We start from the raw sequence: 20,796 nt of genomic DNA, 5'->3' as shown, positions 1-20,796 counted from the left end.
CAATGCAACCTTGTGCACAAGTGCTGCCAGCAGTCACTAGGGCTCTGAATCAGCAGAGGTTGGATTCAGTTAATTAATCCTTAGCTATTTTCTGTGGTTAAGGCCATTGCCAGCTAAAGGGAGGAGCAAGCATGGCACCACAGGACTTGGGAAGCCAAACAATCCCGCATAATCTCCATCTGGAAAAGGCCACAGCGGTGCAGCTGCGTGTGTCCTGACACAGGGCTGCTTTCCCATTAATAATCCATGGATTCCCCCAGCCTGAGGTGTAGCTGCTCAACACCCAAATAGAATTGGCTCCCTCCTGGGTGTTCCAGACAGGGAGGGTGCAGGGCTCCAGAGGCGCCTGGGTTCCAACGGGATGGGCAGATGCACACACGGCTGGTTACACGGTGCGGACTCCTGAAGATAGACAAGACCAGAGCTTGCAGGTGGCAGGGGGAGCATGCTAAGGGTGCATGCCTGCCCTGATTCCAGGCATCTTTTCCTAATTCGCTCCCAAGGAGGCTGCCCTGCCAGTGCCACCTGCCTCTGCCTGAAGAGCCATGCCACAAAGTTCTGCTTTCATTTGGAACCATCTCCTGCCCTTTAGGCAGCAAAAAAACACAATGCAACGCCCCCAAAACCTGAACCAAAGCAAAACCAAACATCCCAGGAAGAGAAAACCTGTCACAGCTGGTCACTGTGCCACTGCTCTGCACCATGCCAGGGTGATGGGCTCCAGGAGACGAGGCACTGAGCGCAGCCAGCCGAGCACTGAGCAGGGGAAACACTCCCCTGGCCCTGTGTTGTGCATGGTTTTTACTTGTGCTGAGGCCTCCTGCTGAGGGGCCAGAATGAGAAGTGAATAAAACCAGTCACAGAGGACCTGCCACAGGGAGCCTGAGCTGTCTGAAACGGTGGATGGAATGTGAGGCCAAAAAGCTTTATTAATTCACCGGCAGCAGGAACCATGCAGGCAGCACCAGCCCTGCCTGCATCTGCTGCTGGCTCCCTCCTACCAGCCCCACCTGCCAAGGTGCCAGGGGAGAAGGGAAAAGGAGCATGCTGGCAATGCACGTCTGTTACTGCTTCCCCACTCCTCATCCTCCCATTATCAAGGCCTGCATTCCCCCACCCAGAGGCAACCCAGGTGCCTTTGTATTTGTTTTTCATGAAGGATATGACTGCACAGTCCATCAGCACATGAAGGCTGGGAGTTTAAGGATAAGCTTTTAAGATACAGTTGTCATGAAAGCAAACATCTCTGCTGATGCACCGAGCGTGCATCAGTCTCCTGAGTGTCATGGCAGCAGCTGCCTGTTCTGCCCTTGCAGCCAGCACCAGCCCTGAACACCTCTTTTTGCCTCCATGGGGCTATGGCAGATGCACCACTTTGGCCATGCAGATGTTGCCCCAAAACCACAGCAGCAAGACCCCCAAAGCCAGCAGATTTTGGCTCCTCTCAGCAGTACAAATGCTGGGGAGCAAGCACCGCCACCAGCCAAACACTGAGCCAGCCAGGCTTCAGAAAATCACTACCAGTAACTTGCAATCTCCCTGGAAACACAGTGGTGGGCTCTGCAGGGAGCAGGACCCACAGTCACAGCGATGACAGGGCTTGTCATTTACTTATTTATTTATTTATTTATTTATTCTCTCCACCTTCCTCCCCAGTTCTGTGTCCAAACAGCCACGGGTTGCAATTAGCTGCTTTCCCACTGCTTGCAAAAGCACAGAGAAAAGCAGAATGCAGTGGGCAGGGAAACACAAGTGGGATTAAATACCAACATAAATCATTCTGAGGGTGTAGGGCCGGGAACAATCTTATTTTTCACATTTCACTCAGTATTTAAAAAGCACAACCACCTCCGAGCTCCAAAAGACACCTCTCGCCTCCACCGTGAAATGGAAACCAGAGTGATGCTTGTTTCCCACCCTCCTGCCTCCCTCTTCCCACTAAATTCCTCTCTGCCCCCTTGGGTGCCACCAGCAACAGCTCAGCCCTGGCCCCACGTACACCACACTTGACTGTGCACCCAGCGCAGAAGCTGGTGGTCCTGCACAGGACATCCCCAATGGCTCTACACTACCTGAATAATTCCTGTTGCTGGCCTGCCTCTATATATACCTGGTTTTTCATCTGCATTGGCATGCCTGGTCCCCCTTTCCCCCCTCTGCTTTTCCAACGAGCAGCTCCCTGTTGCAGGGCTGCTCTGCAGGCTTCCTTCCTCCCTCTCTGCCTTTGCCCCTAGGTTTGTTATCTACTAGCAGCAGTAGCTTCTGGTTTGCAGCATCATATTTCTCACTCCTTGCCCTTTGTTTCTCCCCATGCTTCATACTTCAAATATGAGCTTTTTGGCCTTTTAAAGGAAATCTGGTATTAGGAAAGTTTGGGCTGCTTCAAGAAGCTGGAAAGCTCTGGGAAGCAGGTTGAGCAGGAGCTGTGACCTCTGCTGTACTCTCTCCTCCTCCTGCTGTCAGGCCCTGGGGAACTCTCACCTTGCACCCTCTCCCCTCTGTACTCCAGCTCCATCTCACCCCATGTGCATCTCCTGCAGCTTGCTGGATTCAAAACCTGAGGGGAGCTTTTTATCAGTGAGGGCCAGGCCCCCATATTCTGCCCCACGCTAAGGGAAGGCTTGAACTGAAATCAGGCAGGAAGGAGCCCAGAAGCTGCCTGCACTGGGTCTCACCAGCCAGCTCAGAATAGTGTTTTCCTACCTTTACTATTTACAGCATTAGGAATAAAAGGCCCTGGTTATTTTCATAATTCTTGTTGAAACCAAGGTCTCTTTGGGAGTGCTGGAGCAGACTGATGGGGCAGAGAGGGTGCGTGGTCCTCACGTGGCTCTCCGTGGGACAGCATGGCTGGGATGAGAGCCAGGGAAGCCCGGGCTGTGGCTGGGAGCTGGGGGTTGACACAGCCTCATGTCCTTCTGCTCCAACAACACCCAGCTCAACGCGGAGGCTGTGCGGATGAGCAGGAGGCGCAGAAAAGCTCTCACCTCCTGCGGGAAAACACTGATGAGCATCACGGGGACCATGGGGTAGCTGGTGTGTGAACCTCATGTCTTTCCTCAGCAGAACACCGATGGACACAAGCATGGCAAGCGCTATGGCTTCACACACGTCACTGCATTTCATCCCATGGCTCTCACCAAGAGATGCAGGCATAGGTCTATCAAATGTAGCTTTCCTTACCCTGTAATGCTCCCCTGCCTGACTTGTTAGACTCGTACACTAAACCTAGGAGGGTGTCTGGGGCTGTTGCATGCAATTACAAGACTGATAATTGTATCAGCTGTAATCTCAGCCTGCTTCTGTTCAGCCCTGCACAGATAAGCATTGGCACAGCTATATCGCTTTAAGCAAGAAGGAACCCAGCCACCTCGAGTAGTAAAAAGGCTGCAAATCTCTGCCTGTACTTACAAGATACCTACAGTCCAGCCTCCCATGAGCTGTATGTCCTGGGGGGAACCTGAGGCACTGAGAAGATCAAAACCATCAACCTACAATTAACAGTGCCACCAGCTTAGGGGGCTCACCCACAGCGCAAACGCTTTCTCTTCTGCTGAGCCTCAACAGCAGGTTTCTGTTGCCGGCAGGGACTCGGTGTGCATGTCAGCAGATAACGCCCATGCGATTTTGGGTATCACAGGCCATACTTAGAAAGCCCTGCTGTCACCATGGCAACAGGTTTCACTTACACATAGCAATGATGCACAGGCCTGTGTGCTCCAAACCTGCACACCAAGGATGGTGACAACACAGTGAGCTGCTTGTCAGTGGGGCTGCTGCATCACTGCTCACCACACAGCAGTATGAAGGGATGCGAGCGCAAATAGTTCAGCTCTTCCAGCCATTCAAATGAATCCCTTGGCATGGAAAGGGAAGAGAAGAAAGGAGCTTGTTTTCTTTCTTCTTAGGAGGTGTAATTCAGCTCAGGGAAGGTATCTGTTGAGACCCCCTTGAAGGATGTGCCTTACAAACCTACATCATTTGAGCTGCACTGCACAAAACTGCAGCTTTCCACGAGGAAAAAGGGAGAGGGCTGCAGGAGGTGCCAGGCAGCCACAAACCACACAGCACATCGCTAGCGGTGGCAGCAGCTTTTGAAGAGGATGAGGTCCTCACTGGTGGCCTGGAAGGCTGGGGCACCAGCAGGAGGCTTTGGCTGTGGTGAAGAAGAGCAAGGCTGAATTTAAAGCATGACTTGTATCACATAAATAAATGATTCCCTGCATTGTCCATCGCTCCTGACTGCCGATGCCTTGCTGAGTAATGTCGCGTAGTTTCATAGGATGAAACCAGAGGTGACATGTATTTCATGCTGCGGTTTTCCCCTTGTTTTCTTCTCATTGAAGAGGACTTGCGTCCTGCCAGGGAGCCAGCAGGGAAGGAGGGCTCCTAGGAGAGCACCCTGGGAAAATGGGAAGGCATGCTGCTGGTACTAGGAAAATGCTGTATCCAACAGCTTCCCACTGAGCTTTTTTATCTGCAGGTTTCAAGCCATCACATCCAATGGGACCAGGCAGCCTTTATGCGTCTGTCTGCTGTGATGCACTGATAGAGCAGCAGCCTGCCTATAACCAGGCAAACCCATCCCCACAACAGCCATCCCAAAGGGTATATTACCCGAGCCAATTACAAACCCCCAGGGTTTTATTCTAAAGACATAGAAATGCTCACACGAGCATAACTTAATTTCACTTTCAGTGCTCAGCAGCATGTATTTTTTTGTTGCACTTCAGCTGTGGTGCTGAGATAAATGATGTATTTAGTCTCTTGACTAAACTGATTCTCCTTAAGCTTCATTCCCAGCTGATCTCTTTCAAATGATCCATATTTCTGGGATTTTTATCCTTAATTATTCTTGGCAATGATAAGAAAAAAAACAAACCACCCAAACAAAATGGAGTTTTGGAAAAAAAATGTATATTCTGCTGCTAAAATCATATTTTCTTTCATTCCTCTCTTCTTTCTCTCCATTCCCCCACCTTTGGCCTTTCGCTGCCCTTGCAAACAGACAATCGCTGAGACCTCTGATACCGCAAGAGAGTGGAAATATTTCTAAGCCAGGAAATAATGACAGTAATTCCACTGGATACAAAGGTTTCCCTCCACAAGCTTCCCTAAAAAAAAAAGCATTACACAGTTAACAATATTACCTAAAATTCCCTACCAGCTCTGAATGGCCCAGATACTCTTGCCCTTAGCTAAGTGAGCTTCACTCTCACTCCCATCCCTGGTGCCACACGGTGTGCCCTGCTGGTACTACCAGCATGGATGGGCTGCAGGTGCTGTCAGTGCTGGTGCACCCAGGTTGAGAGACTTTTGCTGCTGGTTTTAAGGCATTGCTGGGTCCCCTCCATGCTGCAGCTTTCCCAGAGAGAGGTTAGAAAGTCCCTCTGTTTTGGTAGGAAAGGTCGGTGAGGAAGCCCTGATGGAAGCGCCAGATTAAATATGCAGGCACGTGAAGGGGGAGAAATGGCAGACCTGGCAGTGTCCTACTTTGTCTTTTGATGCCTGCAGCGTAATGAGGCAGGTCCAGCCTAAATTGATGACAAAAGATCATATTCTCTCCCCAAAGCACCCATGTCAGTTAACATCCCTATCTCTCTCCTCCTCTCTGCCTCTCACTCCTGCCACCCCCTTGCAGCCAGAGCCTGTGTTGATGCTACGTTCATGCTGATGAAGCTGTGAGAAGCTGGGAGTCATTTCAACACAGTAGATACAGAGGTGAAGTTGGGTGAATCGTGTTTAAAAACAACAATAAAAGCACAACACAGAGGAAGAGGAACAAAACTATTTCCATAGATTGCCTTACCAAAATCTTCATACTCTAGGACTCATATAGGAGCAAGGACAGCAAAGACCAAACCAGAAAGAAATCCTGCTGGTCTCTGTAACCACTGCTTGGAGATCTTTATCTGAACAGCTATCTGCACCTTAGTAGTACGAACAATTTACTGCAGATGTTATTTTCAGTCATTATGGAAGACCGCCACAGAGGTGTTTGTTCACAAGGATGAACCCCCTTGAGTTTTGAACAAGCCACATGATAATTTAGATGGTCTAAGAGAAAACACATCATTTAGGGACTGCCAGCCTGGCTACTGCCAGAACCATGGCAGGGAAGCTGTGGGAGTCAGGACTGAGAGTACAGACAGCATTCCCCATGCTCCCCTTTGGGAAGCTGAAGACAACCCCAGGGAGTCCCAGCCGGATGCCTCTGCTCTTACACCCCGTTGGAAGGGCTGCACACAGCTCACATGGTGTTTGTGGCTGGGATTTTTATGAGTGCCAGCCTTCCCTAAGCATGGGAAACAAACCTCATCCATGGCACACAAGGCCTGCTCCATGGGCATAGCTGAGGCATGTTCCTCCAGCTCTGGGGGAGAAAGGGAACATTTAACACCCTGGATGGGGAGCTCTGCCAGTGTTGCTTTAGGCCCTGTCCTAAGATCCCTGTCCCACTCCATCCTTGACCATCTTCCCTAACTCTGGGCCCCCACAGGAGCCATTAGCTCTGACTCAGGGTCCGGACAGCATCTTTCCTTGCCTGGGCTCTGACAGCGCAGGGCTGCTTCCCCAGCAACCAAGCCCTCCCCACGCCCAGAGCTGGGCTTTCTGGGGACGGGAATCCCTGCACCCTCCCCGGAGCCCACATGAATCATGGAGTTGTTAGAGACGGGAGGTTATTTCTGGATTCAGCGTTCCGGACTGAGGGAAGCACTGCCATGTCAGCACCCAGCTGTGCTTTTAGGAGGTGCGTTGTTTGGCAAGCCTTGCAAATCCCTTTCCATCCAAAAGCGCACGCATGAATCACTCCTTACAAGAAAAAGCTGTGGAGGTGAAAGGGCCAAGAGAAACTTTGCTGGGAGATAGCAAAGGCAAAACGGACCATTGTATTTTTTCTCCACTGTAACTAAAATAGCCACAGAGAGGCAGAAAATAGCAGAAGTGCCCTTTCTCCCCTCATCCAGAGCTGATCCCTCTGCTCCTTTTCCCCACCAGCTCCTCGGGAACGATCAGTGCTGTCACTGATTGATGCCAACTTACATCTGGGGCAACGTCAGCACTTCTCACTACATATGTAAAAGCTTTTGTTACCCATATTATTTCCTCATCTCCTGAAAGAAAAGAAATTGCCTTATTCTCCTGCTAAGTCACTCTCTCCCTGCAAATACCAGTGTTTTCCTAACACCACCTGCTCCCAAGGAACACTCCTAACTGTCAGTAGGAATAAAAACCTCTGTCAGGGTCTCATGCACTCAGGGCCTGTCTCCATGGAATATCATCAAGTTTTATTCTGGTTTTTGTGAGTAGCCACTGGCTGCACACACAGACATTAGGTCCAGGCATGATGGAGGTGATGGTAGCACAGCATGGGGAACTGAGGGCGGACACCCCTGAGGGAGGTGTGACCCCAGTACAGTCAGGCTGCAGTGGGGCTCTGCCACCCCATGCTTTCCCCATGTATGGAGGTCAGTGCTGGCAGTGGCATTTGCCTGCCCAGCAGACAGGCAGCAGTGCCCTGGGTAACTGGGAGAAGGAACCAGTGGTAAAACAGTGGCTGTGATAAAGCAAAAGAAGAAGGAAAACAGAAGGGACAAGAGGGGAAGAGACTGGGGAAGAAGGGAACAGGAAGAGAAAGGTGTGTGGAAGGGAGCTCCCTTAGCAGCAATTCCCCCTATTAATCCTGATCCCTCTTAATAAACCTCATCTCCCACCTCACCAGGGTGGACAGAGAGAGAGATTCAGAAGGGAAGGGGGGAACAATTTATGGCACTGCAAGCATTTCTTCCTTAGCACAACTTCTATCTGCTACCACTGAGGAACCTTTTCACCACCCAGAACTTTCTCTCCCAACACCAACAGCTGTGATCTTCCCTTATGCTGGCTCCTTTCCACCCTAACTGGCATCCATAACTTGTTTCTATTTGCCACACAGCACTGTAGCAAACAGCCCCTCTCACACAGGTTTTGGTCAGTGTTTCCCCTCAGTGTTTTGTTTATATCTTTGCATCTGATTATGCACAGACTAATGGCCCTGTGGCTGCTTCCTTATTGATATATATATAATTACGTACTTCCATATTCTCCAAGTGTCCTTTAAAAATACACCACCCATTCAGAAAGCTGCTAAAGAGCACTGCTGTTTGACAAGTAAGTAAATGTGGTATTTTGTGACTGTAGGAAAGAAATTACTGCATTTTCCTGGAATAAGTGCATTAAACTCTGGATTTGGTTCTGTCTTGATCCCTCTAGTTCTTGTTTCCATGCCCTAAATCTCACTCTTGGCTTTTCTTCCACAGTCCTTCAGCCAATACACCTACTGTAAACCTCTCCCTTACCCTCATTGCATCACTTCCCACTTACATATACCTTGCTCTGCGTATTTGAGTGTCTGGAAAAGTTTTCCGCTGTTTTTCAACCATGATCAGCAAAGACAACTTAGCTGGACTCTTACTCATTTTCACTGTATTCCTAAGCTATAGTGACCAGGCATCCCTGCATTTAAGCTGAACTGATCCAGTTCTCCCACATGCAATACAGCGTTCAGTCCTGCAATCTGTGCTTCTTCCTCTGCCAGGCCTGTGAGCCTCAGCCTTCTCTTATCACGGGTCTGCTCTCCAAAGCTCTATTATTTCCCATGCTGTTCCCTACTCTCTTTTCATGCATGACTGCCTTCAGATCACAGCTTGAACTCTACTATCATCTTTAAGTGCACATTTAGTCTAAGGTATTTTTTAGCCTAAATAGCTTCTGTCATTGCCTACCCAAAGCCGTGGTACATCCTCCGATTTCTTTATCTTATCATCTCAGACTTGCAGAGTAAGTGCCCAGGTCTCCTCCAGCACTGCCACTACCACTCCTCTTATATACCTGAAGAAAGGAATGAGATGAATAAATACCCCAAGGTCTCCTGCAGCCCCACTCCTCATGCCTTTTCTTTCTCTGGCACTCTGGTCCATATCTGCAGGACTTCCTCAGTCTTTTGCCTGAACATCAGCCCTGCAGCCTTGTTTAAACCCAGCCACAACGTCAGCCTCACGTTCCCATCAGAGTGCACTTGAAAACTGCAGGGCAAGTGCAAAGCTTATTACTGAAACCAATAAACCACCAAGTGACAGATAAACAAATTACCTTCTCCTCAGGCTACCTCCTTGGAAGGTTACTTCTCCCTCCACAGGGAGACACAAGATCTCTTATCGACGTGGCGTCCCGATAACATGTGCAGATCTTCACTACAGTGTTGTCTGTATACAAATCACAGGCTTCAGCCACTTGCCTGCCGAGTCCAGGGAGGGATTAATTCCCTCAGTGCAGGACTGGCCAGATGTTTTTGATGACTTCTTTGCCACCTTCTGAAGCACCAGGGATCAGCAGTTAGGCGGGTCACATGCAGCACAGGACAGGCAGTGAATGGGGCCCTCCCTCTTGCTATTGATACCTACCTGGATAATTTGTTGATTACATTAATGACCAAATTTAGCAGCAAATATCATCCCAGTTTCCACTGTCCTCTCAGACTGGTGAGGCGTTCATTGTCTCTTACCTTCTTGGATCTCTATCTCAGTGCAGCTCAGCTCTGTGACTGCAACATACCTCGGCTGCTTCTGTTTTCTGAGGTACAGCTCCCATCCCTGATTTATGAGGCCAGAAATGTCATTTGTCCTAAATTACTGTCATCAATACACATAGTAGAAATTTAATGGTATATAGAGGAAAGCAGGGCAGGTGATTTAACTCCACCCCCACCCCCATCCCCACCCCCCCCTCCCCACCAAGGACTTGGGAGACCATGTCCAGGTCTGGGCTTTCCAGCACATGGACTTACTGGAGCGAGTTCAGCAAAGGCCTATGAAGGTGATTAAGGGATGGGAGCAGCTGACCTATGAGGAGAGATGGAGAGGCCTGAGGCTGCTCAGCCTGGAGAAAAGGTGTATAAATACTTGATGGAGGGAGTAAAAAAGATAAAGCCAGGCTCTTCTCAGTGAGGCTGGTCAATGGGACAAAAGGCAGTGGCACAGAATGAAATACAGGAGACTCTTAAATGCAAGAAAAATCCTCTTTTACCATTAAGAGCTGCCAAGCACTGGCACAGCTTGCCCAGAGAGGTTGTGGAGTCTTCATCCTTCTCCATACTCTCAACTCTTGACTGGACATAGCCTTGAGCAACCTGCTCCAGCTGACCCTGCCTGAGCAGCTGGGTTGTAGGAACTGATCCAGTGGTGCATGCTGGTGTCAGTGGGTCTTGATTCTGTAAACCAACAAGCTTCTCTGGCCTAAGCCACTGCAAAATTAGTTCATGTCACAGTGTTCAACTGCTCATTTAAAATAAGAGAGACTATTAAATACCAAGACATTGAAAGAAATGGGCTTGCTTGATCACACCATGGTGGTCTACATCAACTGCCTCAGGGGTGTAACAGCTGAGGTATGAAACAACCACCTCTTTCTTGAGTCTTGCTGCTGTAAGAATAACCTAACTGGATGCCCAGACCCGATCCTCCAACAAACAACTGTGCAAGGCTCCATTCAGAAGTGAGGGGCCTCAGTGAACCCCACAGCAGCCCCAAGATAGGCACTAGTGGACTCCACAAAGGAGTGGACACTGTTGTGTCTGCCACTGTGCCTGCAGACTGCCCACTGGCTGCAGAATCAGTCCTTTAGCACAGTCTTTGACAAGTTACTTTACCCAAAACAAGCATTTGACAGGGATAACGGAGTCAAGGCAGTCCTTCCCTTTGCAGTTGTATGCCACAGCAGAACACTGCCCAGAGCACAGAGATGTCAGCTTGGTGAAACATGGTGTCGCGTGTACAACTAAAACTGCCCTCAAGGTATTTAAAAAAGATGAGAAAATGCAAAGGCTCATATATAATGCTGACCAGCTCAGCAAGACAAGGAAATAAAATCCCCTAAATCTAGCTCCATCAACTCCTCCTTTTTGTGACCCCCACGTAGGTGGCTGCAAGCCCTCCGTGTTTTCACATACAGATGAACACATGTGAACTTGGATATATTTCTCCCTAAAATCACTGAAGAACCAGAAAGTTCATCCTTTTGCATGCCAAAATTGGACATTTTTAGCAGAATCAAATATTCTCCCAATGGCAACTAGGAATGCAATCTGCAAGCTGCTTTCCAAATGGTTGCTTTGGTGCTTGTAGTTTTTTTAACATTTGAAATAGCTGATTCGCACATCCCTCTCTTTGTGAAAATAGTGGGAAGATTCATGGATCTGACTAATCTGAGCAAAGGAGAAGGGAAACTGATTTCCAAGGGCTAAAATTGTAAATCCAGTTTGAACCTAGAAAAAGTCCCCAAATTTTTAGTTTTTGCACTCTGAACTCCACTGTTTCACTAAAAAACAAGGCTGAAGTTAGATAGGACATAGACATAGATCAGGTCTGCGCTAACGAGGAGCATCTTTTGGTGCCGGTTTTTAGTCCTAATTTCTGACCTCAATTTTGCTGGACACATTCTCAGGAGAAAGCCAAATTCTACCCAGACTCCTCTAGAGGTTCCAGACAATCCTCCTCTGGCAATAAAAAAAGGGTATCAAGGAAAATACTGACAATTTTTAACTGTGCCTGTCAGTTGGCAGTGCTGGCACAAGCTTGAGCAGGGCTGAACCTACAGCAAATTTTGGGGAAACCTTGGGCAAAATCTGGATGTTCTGTTTTCCAGAAAATATACACTAAGAGCTGATTCACTTCCTCTTTAATAGCTGCTGGAAAGGAATATTATAATACATGTATCCAATACATTATCTCAGACAGTGGGTATAAAGTGGTTAAAAAGTACAATAAATCCTGATGTAGCCACCAATGATATTTTTGGCATTAAAGTAGCATATTTGGTAAAAAGGAGGAAACCCATAATGGGAGACATACTCCAGTGCATGACATGTCATTGAGTGAGGCCACAAAATCCAAAATTCAGCCTTCAGTGGCACCATAATTTTTCTTTATATTCATCTACAGCTCCTTCTGCAGCAGGAAAAAGGAAGGACAACTGGAAAAGATGGGATGCCCTGGAAATAGAAAACCTTTGGAAAAGATTTGGTTCATCTAGGGACATTTGGACATAGCCTAAACTATCTCTCAGAGTCAGTCCAGAACCCGCTCCATGGTAGGACAATGGGGCTTGCTCCAAAATAAAGCCAGGCCATCTTACCTGGACACATGGGACACTCATTTTGCATACTCAGGATATTTTTCATTCTTTTGAGATATAAAAAAACCCAAAACCTCCTTACTGACCAGGCAGACTTTGTACATTTCCTAACTCATTACTCAGCTTGGGCTACCTCACTTACCCATAAGCTCTTTGGCAATTACAGCAGGCATTTTGAAACCCACCACTGATCTGAAGCACAGATCTTTTGGATTAAGTCTACCAATTGAGCGGTCTAGGCCACACTGTTGCTACTGAGAGGAAAAACCTCTTTCTTGCAGATAAATCAGTTTAGGCAACTGCCAGGATGCAACGTAAATGAAACCAGACAGCACACATTGCACTGCACAACAGTATTGCTCTTTGTTGCACAAAGTGCCTGCTGAGCCCTATCTCAGATGTCTCTGCAGAAAAACTTACCTGAGGTAACCTACAGTTGTTCAGCTAGCATGCACATAGGACAGAAATGGCAAGTAAAGTGGTCACTCAAACATTCACCATCACTTTTTGCAGAGACCATGGTCATTAATCAGGTGAACAGCCTCACTGAGCAGCTGAACAGTTAGACTCTGTGTGCTACAGACTCTCCTGTGCTATAGTTCTATATAACGTGAAATAAAAATCAAAACCTAATACTGATCTGCCTTCCTAGCCCCGTGTATTATGAATTCTCTTTGTTCTTGCCACCTGTCATATTTTGCCAAAATTAAGAAGTGCTAAAGTGAGAAAAAGAAAGCAGGCACTGAGCTTGCTACCCGAAAGGAAGACTAAAGCAATACCCACAACATTGCACCATTGACATTGCCCATCAGTTCTGTGCAGGATGACAGACTGTGGAAGGACGCTGAGTACAGTCAGAGAGAAAATGAGCACAAGGCAGAGCTTTGACCTCTGACTACAAGAGAGAGCATGCAAAACTTGAAAGGGCTCAATTACTTGTTTTCCCTTAAAGGAACACTGTAAATGATATCAACTGACCTTTTAAAACACTCCAGATGAGAGGGGAGAGTGCACAGAGGACACGTTTTCTTCCGCACTCTACCTGTGGGATGCATCCTGCTTGTCTTAATGAAAGCTCAACTTCCTAACCAGAAGCTGGGGAAATCTGCAGATGTTCAGTAGCCTAAACCAGCTGGGTAACAAATGAATTTTTTTCTTAGTAAAGAACTGACCTTGGGTTGTGAAATAAGCCATCCTTCTCTTACACCGGCGGTCTTCTCCTGTCCAAAGCAAAAGAGAGCAACAGGCACACACGAGCGCATATGCCTGCGGACGCTTCTGTGACAGAGCCAGCAAGAAAGGGAAGAGTGCTTAAGTTCATGCACATTTTTATTGAGTAGTAATATAAAATGCTTCTTTCATTGTTACAAGTGCATGCTTTGATTGCCAACATTTCGAAGTCAAATTACAAAGGCAAGGCTGTAGGCTGTAGTGAATTACTTGGGCACTTATACAATTGTTAAAAAATATCAATGGACTGTTTCATTTTGTTTCTTTTTCTTTCTCAGAATGAACCAGTTGAAACCCGTAACTGATATACAAAGGGAAAAAAGTGAAAAAAGTACACATTGTGGCACATGACAGAACAGAACAAAATGACTAAACCATTATGACATTAACAGTTATCATGCATTTAGAATCTCACATGTAACTACAAACTTATTTAAAGTTCACAAGGTTTGCTAAACATGCTACCCATCTATATGTGCACTGACAAGCTTATGTTAAAAACTTTAAGAATACTCTCCCCTTAGATTTTTCAAAGCTTTTTGTTTTTTTGATTACAAAATTTCAAAGGCATTAAGCATTTTTCTTTTAGAGAATATAAAGTACGCCAGTATACATACATTTCCAGTATAAGTCAGACCACTAAGCGCATTACAGTCCCATACAGGCCTATACAGCCATTTTTTTTTTTCTTAAAAAACATGCATAGGCAGATTTTTACAGAATATAGATGCTTTTCACTGCACTTAATATGGTGTCTTGTTCACTATACTTAAAAATGCACCACTCATAAATATTTAAATTCAGCAAGCCACAACCAAGACTTGATTTACCAAAAAAACCCAGAAAACCTCCCAAACCAAACCCCTAAATATAAACAGCAAAAAAAAAAAGAAAGATAAATGTTATCATTATTCCAGTTTTTTTTGTTTGTTTTTAAACAAAGAAAAAGATAATTGCTGCCAAATTAGTAAGATAAGTGTTATATTTAAAGAAGGGCATCGAAGCACACTAAAGAAACCTGAGGTAAGCATAATCTGTACAAAATTAAACTGTCTCTCTCGCTCTCTCTCACTCGCTCTTTCTCATTTATTTTTTTTTGGCATTTTAAACAAATTTCCAACATTCTATTTTTTTTCTTTTTTTTTTCCTCTATATTTTTAAAGACTGCCTAATTTATTTCATAGCCATTGTCTGACAAGAGTAGCAAAACATTATCAATAAATAGTCCTTATTTAGTTTGTACATTTTGTTAAAAATGTTTCGATGTTGTCCATGTTTAGTGCTGCAACTGTAAACGTACAATAGTTAGTAAGAAATTAAACAAAGTTTTCATGTCCAGTAACATAACAAAAGGCCTTTCAGTAACATACCTAGACGCTCCCAATGCAGTAGGAAAACATGTTCATTCCCCTAACTTTGCAATATATACCAGCATGAGCTTTCATTTTTCTACAAGCATTTTAAAGGCATATCCAAAGGAGGTGTTTCTCCCCGACCCCCACCCCCCACCAAATTAAAGTTGACGATCTCTTCATAGATGATTTTTGTAAACTGAATCCAACACCTGGCCCCCAGAGCAAGTAAGCTATTATCAGAGGCAAGAACATCCCACTGCTGATGTGCAGCAACCCCATCGTGCCCTGCAGCTCAACCCCCCCGCCCAGACAGTGGTCACTGAATATTGCTGCTATTACTGCCGTTGCTGTCCGTGCCATTAGTCTCTGTGGAGATTGCCTTGTTGATGGAGTTAAGGTTGGCATCGGATGGCACGTCTCTGCGTGGAGGCATTCGCTCATTAATTCGATCTAAGCCTTTGGCCTCTTCGAAGCTAGTGATCTTATGCTGGGGTGAAAATCCTTTGATAGCTAAATAAAGGATTATTAAAAAGTAAAATTAGCAAGGTAAAACTCTCGGCAGCTTTTCCCCCAATTCAGCAATGAGTGCAAAAGTCCTTCTTTGTGAAGGCGGCAACAAGAAGATCTGATGTGACCGACTCCTTATCATACTTGGAAAGAGCTGGGGGTTAACCACCACTGTCTCTTGCAACACAACTATTGTTTTTCAACAAGATAAACTTCCAGTATTTGATTGTCCACTGGGGTTCAGCTTAAAATGCTAAGAAGCTGACATGAAACTACAGTTTGCATTTAGGAACCATGCTTAGGGCACAGCCATGAGCCAGCGAGTTAGCATTTGTCATCATCATTTACAGCCTTAAAGACATTGTGGCTCGCTGTAACATCTGTAATCAGGCAAAACTCCCATTTGACTTTCAAAGACCAGGGGGAAAAGCGTTGGTCAGTTACAGATGGTGATGACATGATGAGACCAGTTTTTTGGGGTACACATTAAAGCTATGGGAAATGTTATATTCTCAACGCAAGGCGAGCTGCTTGTTGATTGCTCAGGGTAGTTACCCTCCCTGATTTGTCCCTGGGCCGCTTGAGTTAAACAGCAGTAATGCCGTGCAACACGGACCAGGGATATCTTCATTTTGGCATATTTGTACAATTTTACTTTGGAAATGCACTGACAAAGGACCAAAGTTCCAACTGAACCTGAGGACTTTTGATCTGCCCTTCAGCAGCAACATTGATGAGGCCACACCAACCTCAGAAAGCAGCTACAGGCTGAGGAATTTATTCATAGAGAGTGATATTTGTTTCCTTTTATTTTTTTTTTTCTGTCTTTAATTGAAGAGTTGAAGAACTTTAGATTTAAAACAAAAAGAGAAAAAAGCACTGTAGGCAAACAGCGGGTCACAGCTCCACAGCTAATTTGTCATCGCCTTCTGTATGTTTTTCTCTTATCTGCACCAAATCAATGCACTGCACTTCCAGAACTGGCACTTTTGCTATGTCTCTATTTTAACATGCCATAGAGCAGAAATGGTGTGTTAGTACCAGGAAACTGCAGACTCCCTCGGGAGAAAATGGTAGGGGAGTTTCAAAGATCAAATTCAATATTCCTTCCCTCCCTTTATCTCCTCTTTACCCCAAAGTACTCCTGCTCTCCTTTCAACATGCAGTCCTGAGTCTGGATAAGCTGGTAACTTCTGTTGAAAAAAAAACAAACCAAAAAAGGAAGCAAAGCCCAAATCCCAGAACATCCCTGGTACCAATCTACCACTCCTTACATTTTGAAGGGAGCGAGAAAAGCATTTTCATGCTGATACTTTTGCCAACCATTCCTGCAAAAACTGAATGATCCTGTTTGCCTCAGGATTTAGCTCCTTAGCCAGTTTCACAAAAGTTATATTAGAACTTTGTGAAGTGCACGGGTTTTAAAACACGTATTATACTTCAACTCAGAAAACAACATCATCATAATGGTGATTAGTCAAGTGAGCAGTGATGGAACAGTGAGAACAGAACAGGCCCTACAGTGAGTTTTTTCTAGTTTCTTTTTTTATTATTGGGTTTTATTTTACTTTATCTCCTACCACAAAAATGAAAACATTTAACAAACACCCAGGCCAATCCCTTAAAGCAATAGTTTAATGGATGGCTGTGTTGAAGCTGAAACACTTGCTGTGTCCTGGAGCTTGCCAGTAGCACAGCCCAGTTAGTGTTATTGGGCCCTGAATCAAACGGCAGAAGGACAGTTGGTAAAGGGCAAAACATTTTCTCCATCTTTAGCTTTGTCTACATAGACTAGTCATTAGAACTATAGTTACGGTGTCTAACTAGCAAGGATGGCAAAGCAAGAATTAATTGAAGGGCGCATATTGTTGGAATGGGGCACATTCAATCGACTGTATTTCAAGCAGACATGTTATCTTCTGTAATACTGAGGAAGATGCTCTGCGGTAGTTGCTGGTCAGACAATGAGTATTAGCAGTTTACATTAAGAGTGTACTAAAACACAACACATAGTCACAGAAAATCACAGAAAACAGCCAAACTGTCAACAAGAATGCACACTGCAGATTAGATATTGCCAATAGGAATAGATAATTCCAACATAAATAGCAGCTTACTCACTGCTATTTAGAAAGCAGTTGTATTTTCTCTTACTTGTTTGTTCTGTAATTTTATTCACTGCTTTGCAAAACTCAAAAACAAATTCAACTGGCCAAAAGGGCACATCTTACCAACAGACAGCAATCATCAGATTTTTATTTTTGTTCACTAAAAAAAATACCCACAGAAAATTTGAGAGGGGCAAGAACAAAATACAACTGAAGAATTTTGTTTTAAAGGGGAATTCTGAAAATTCTTCTTCCAAAATTTCACAGTGCTGGACGAATACTGTGCATCTACATTGCAATACGTGATCACTGAGGTTTTAACCATAGTGATAAAACTACTTCAGAGTTAAGTTAGAGGTCTGTCAATAAAGCACCATGGTTTTCCATACTAAACATTCACAAATCTTCTGAGGCAGTCCGTCACTTTGTATTTGTAGCTAAGATGGTGCTGGTGTTAATGGTTGCTCTAATGTTAATAACCAGTGGGTAAACTGCCACTACCAGAGGAAGCAGACATCTTTCAGACAAATGTCTCATGTTGTTTTAAAGAAAAACAGAAACATGCTGAACTGTAACAAAAGACCAGTAAAAAGTTTTTACTAGTGACCTAAAAGAAAGGAAACAAACTGAAGCAAAAGAAGAAAAAAAAAAAACCCAAGAAAAAAACATAACAAAAAGAGAGAATATTTATAAAAAGCTGTGTGTTTTCCTAGACCAGAGATTGCTGAGAGTACTTTGAGGCAGAGGCAAAACCTAGCCTCCAGCGTACAGCTTTTGAGCTATGTGTCACAGAGTATTTATGAGCTGCTGCCGAGTTGTGTCCCATGAAATCCAAGTCCCCTGATCTCCTGTGGCATTACTCAGTGCTTAGTTCAACGTACAGCAATTCCAACGTGATTGTAACTTTCAGAAAGAAATAAAACCACAACAGCAGCAATGGAAAAAAGAAACCAAAACCAAAGAACCAAAAAACATTTTCCCCTTTAAAGCAATTACATTTTGGTTAATACCGAGCCACAATTGTTAGCCCAACACCCACACAATCTGTACAAGCTACAGCAAAATGAATACACCCAGCAGAGCCCTTATCTGTTGTGGCACCAACAGAAAGGGGACTGGCCAATTTACCTTCATCAGCCTCAATAGCCTCAACAGTAGCTGAAGAGAAGAAAGGGGTAGCAAAACGAATGAGAAAAATGAGCAGAGGATTTTAACTCTAAGAACAAGTCAGTGAATAGCAAAGGAGCTACAACACTAATGTTACTGTAAGTGCTGGATTTTGGCAAAACAGACAGACAGAGAAATGCTTACACAGAAACAATAATTTGCAGATTGAATTAAGCTATAGTTTGTTTTGAAGCAGAAGTTTCACAAACTAAAGAATTTTAAAGACACATTTGAGAAGTTTTCTTTTGACGCAAAAGAACTACAAAATGAAAATGTTTTCCATATTGCACATCTGACCTGAAAGGGTCATTGTATAATTCTCCCCATTTTAAATAAGAGCAGTTTGATTTGCCCTGTCAAAAGAGAACGAAAAAATGGCACAAAGCTATCACACAAGATCCGTACCACTCACAATGTCACCTTGAAAAGCATTAGCTGCCAGTAGAAAGCACAAAAGCCACATGTACAACTTCTCAGAACCATTTTTTGTCTCTCTCCTGACTAAAAGAAACCTCCCCACAGCATAGGGCAGAGTCTGCTCAGACACCTTTGCCTTTGCTTGCAATCTCACCCAGTCTGCTCCATCTATAAGCATCCTTCTTGTCAACCCCATCTCTGAAAACAGCATTCTTCTAAAATTTTATTTAGAGCAGTGGACATGGATACAAGATTGAAAGCTGTTGGACCTCTAATATTGCAAACCCTGATCAGAGAGAGAAAAGTTTGTAACTGGGAGGTTGCTGCAGTATTATGAATACCATGTTAACACTGTTTTGAAACCATTCATTGTTCTTGAAGACACAATTTCATTTGAATTCCTCCCATCAGCTTTAGCATGAATTTGTTTCTACTGTCAGAGATTTAGAAGCTGATACAAAATCAGCAAATGCAATCCAATATAGCAATGGTACAGCTCAAATATTTAAAACGAAACTTTGATTTTCAAGAACTTCTCTGGTTTAGATAATAGCTCAAGAAGCCAAGTTTTTTGGACTCCCTCTCTTCTTTTTGTCTTTCTTTCCCCTATGTAAAAGATTTTTCATCCTCCATTAAATCCAACCTTTTTCTTTTCTTGTAGTTATGATGTTAAATATGGATTGAGTTCAATACCAAAACATGTATGCTATTACCTTGCTGCATGGGGAAATGAGAGGAGGTAACCCACATGCACCAAGGTAAGCCTATGCCTCTCAAGCTAATTAGCAAGAGAGATGGCAAAAATTAAGGAACGAAACCAAAGCAAACTTAAAAGGAAACATGACAACTAGGATGGGAAATTAAAACAAACAACCAGATCCAAACCAGCACTGACACATTAGAAAAAAAACGACGACTGAAATGTATACTTCACAACAGAACATTCTACTCATATTTTCTGTCAACACGTATGGCAATGTGGATGTATGCTTAACAGAAACGATGTAAACTACAGAGTATTTGGTGAATGGGGCACTACATGTTAAGTAATGCAGAAACTTGTGTATAGTAATGTTTTACTGAGCCAGAATACTGCAGTATGAGGAGATTTTCCTTTTAGCCATGGTAACAACTTTAGGCAATTTGCTCAAATCCATTTCTATTCCTAACATTTTGCTAGTGCAGCAATAGCGGTTTCCTTGAACCAAATTTTCTGACATATGTAAAGAAACTATATGGAGAAAAGCCTAGGTAAACACCAAAACCCCATTAAAAAAGGCATCCTGTGGAATCATATTGCAGCATTTTCAAAGCAGAACGTTACTATGCCAGTAACACACAAGTCATCAAAAAGAAAAAAGGAAAGGGAAAAAAAGGGAAAAGAAGGTTTACCACCATATACCTGAATCTTCTAGGTAAAAGAGACAGTAAAGGGAAAAATACAGAGAAAGAATGCTCCAGGAAAGAAACAGGAAAACAAGAGGCTGAGACTGTGTTAAGGTTATAAAGCATTTCTATTTCTTACATCCGCTGCCAAAAGGACCTCAATAAGAAAGAGACATTCTTATGTGCCTGCAATATACTCTACAGCAATACACACAGGAGAAAAAAAAAAAAAGAAAAAAAAAGGAGAGCTTACAGTAGTAAATTAAATACATTGCAGCTCCTTATTCCAAAAGGAATATTTTATCAAAGGCAGCCTTGCTATAGACTTAGAGAATTCCTGTAACAAGAAGCACTTGGTATAAAACTGAACTGACAATCTGTATTGTGTTTGTGTGCAAGGCAAATGTGGTGTTTTGTAAGAGCTTCCCTTTACTTGGCCTTAAATCAGAGTGAAA

General features: G+C 44.4%; 1 protein-coding gene across 2 annotated transcripts in view; it reads right to left on the bottom strand.

Annotated features, from left to right (window-relative positions):
- Positions 1 to 13,482: 13,482 nt before the first annotated feature.
- The window catches only part of PPP3CA (protein phosphatase 3 catalytic subunit alpha), a 184,200-nt gene continuing 176,886 nt past the window's right edge, over positions 13,483 to 20,796 (bottom strand). The window contains exons 13-14 of one of the 2 annotated variants that reach the window (XM_061360910.1): positions 18,500 to 18,529; positions 13,483 to 15,266 (exon numbers count right to left, since the gene is read on the bottom strand). In XM_061360910.1, coding sequence (XP_061216894.1) covers positions 15,073 to 15,266; positions 18,500 to 18,529 — 224 coding nt within the window. In that variant the 3' untranslated portion in view covers positions 13,483 to 15,072. The remainder of the gene's footprint in view (positions 15,267 to 18,499; positions 18,530 to 20,796) is intronic. The other variant, XM_061360911.1, reaches the window with a different exon arrangement.

The sequence above is a fragment of the Neopsephotus bourkii genome, unplaced genomic scaffold (assembly GCF_033783945.1).
Source record: "Neopsephotus bourkii isolate Nb327-2 ecotype Australia unplaced genomic scaffold, CSIRO-AGI_Nbou_v1 NB_1037, whole genome shotgun sequence".
In the NCBI taxonomy this organism is placed as follows: Eukaryota; Metazoa; Chordata; class Aves; order Psittaciformes; family Psittacidae; genus Neopsephotus; species Neopsephotus bourkii.
This window is presented reverse-complemented; position numbering and strand designations above follow the sequence as displayed.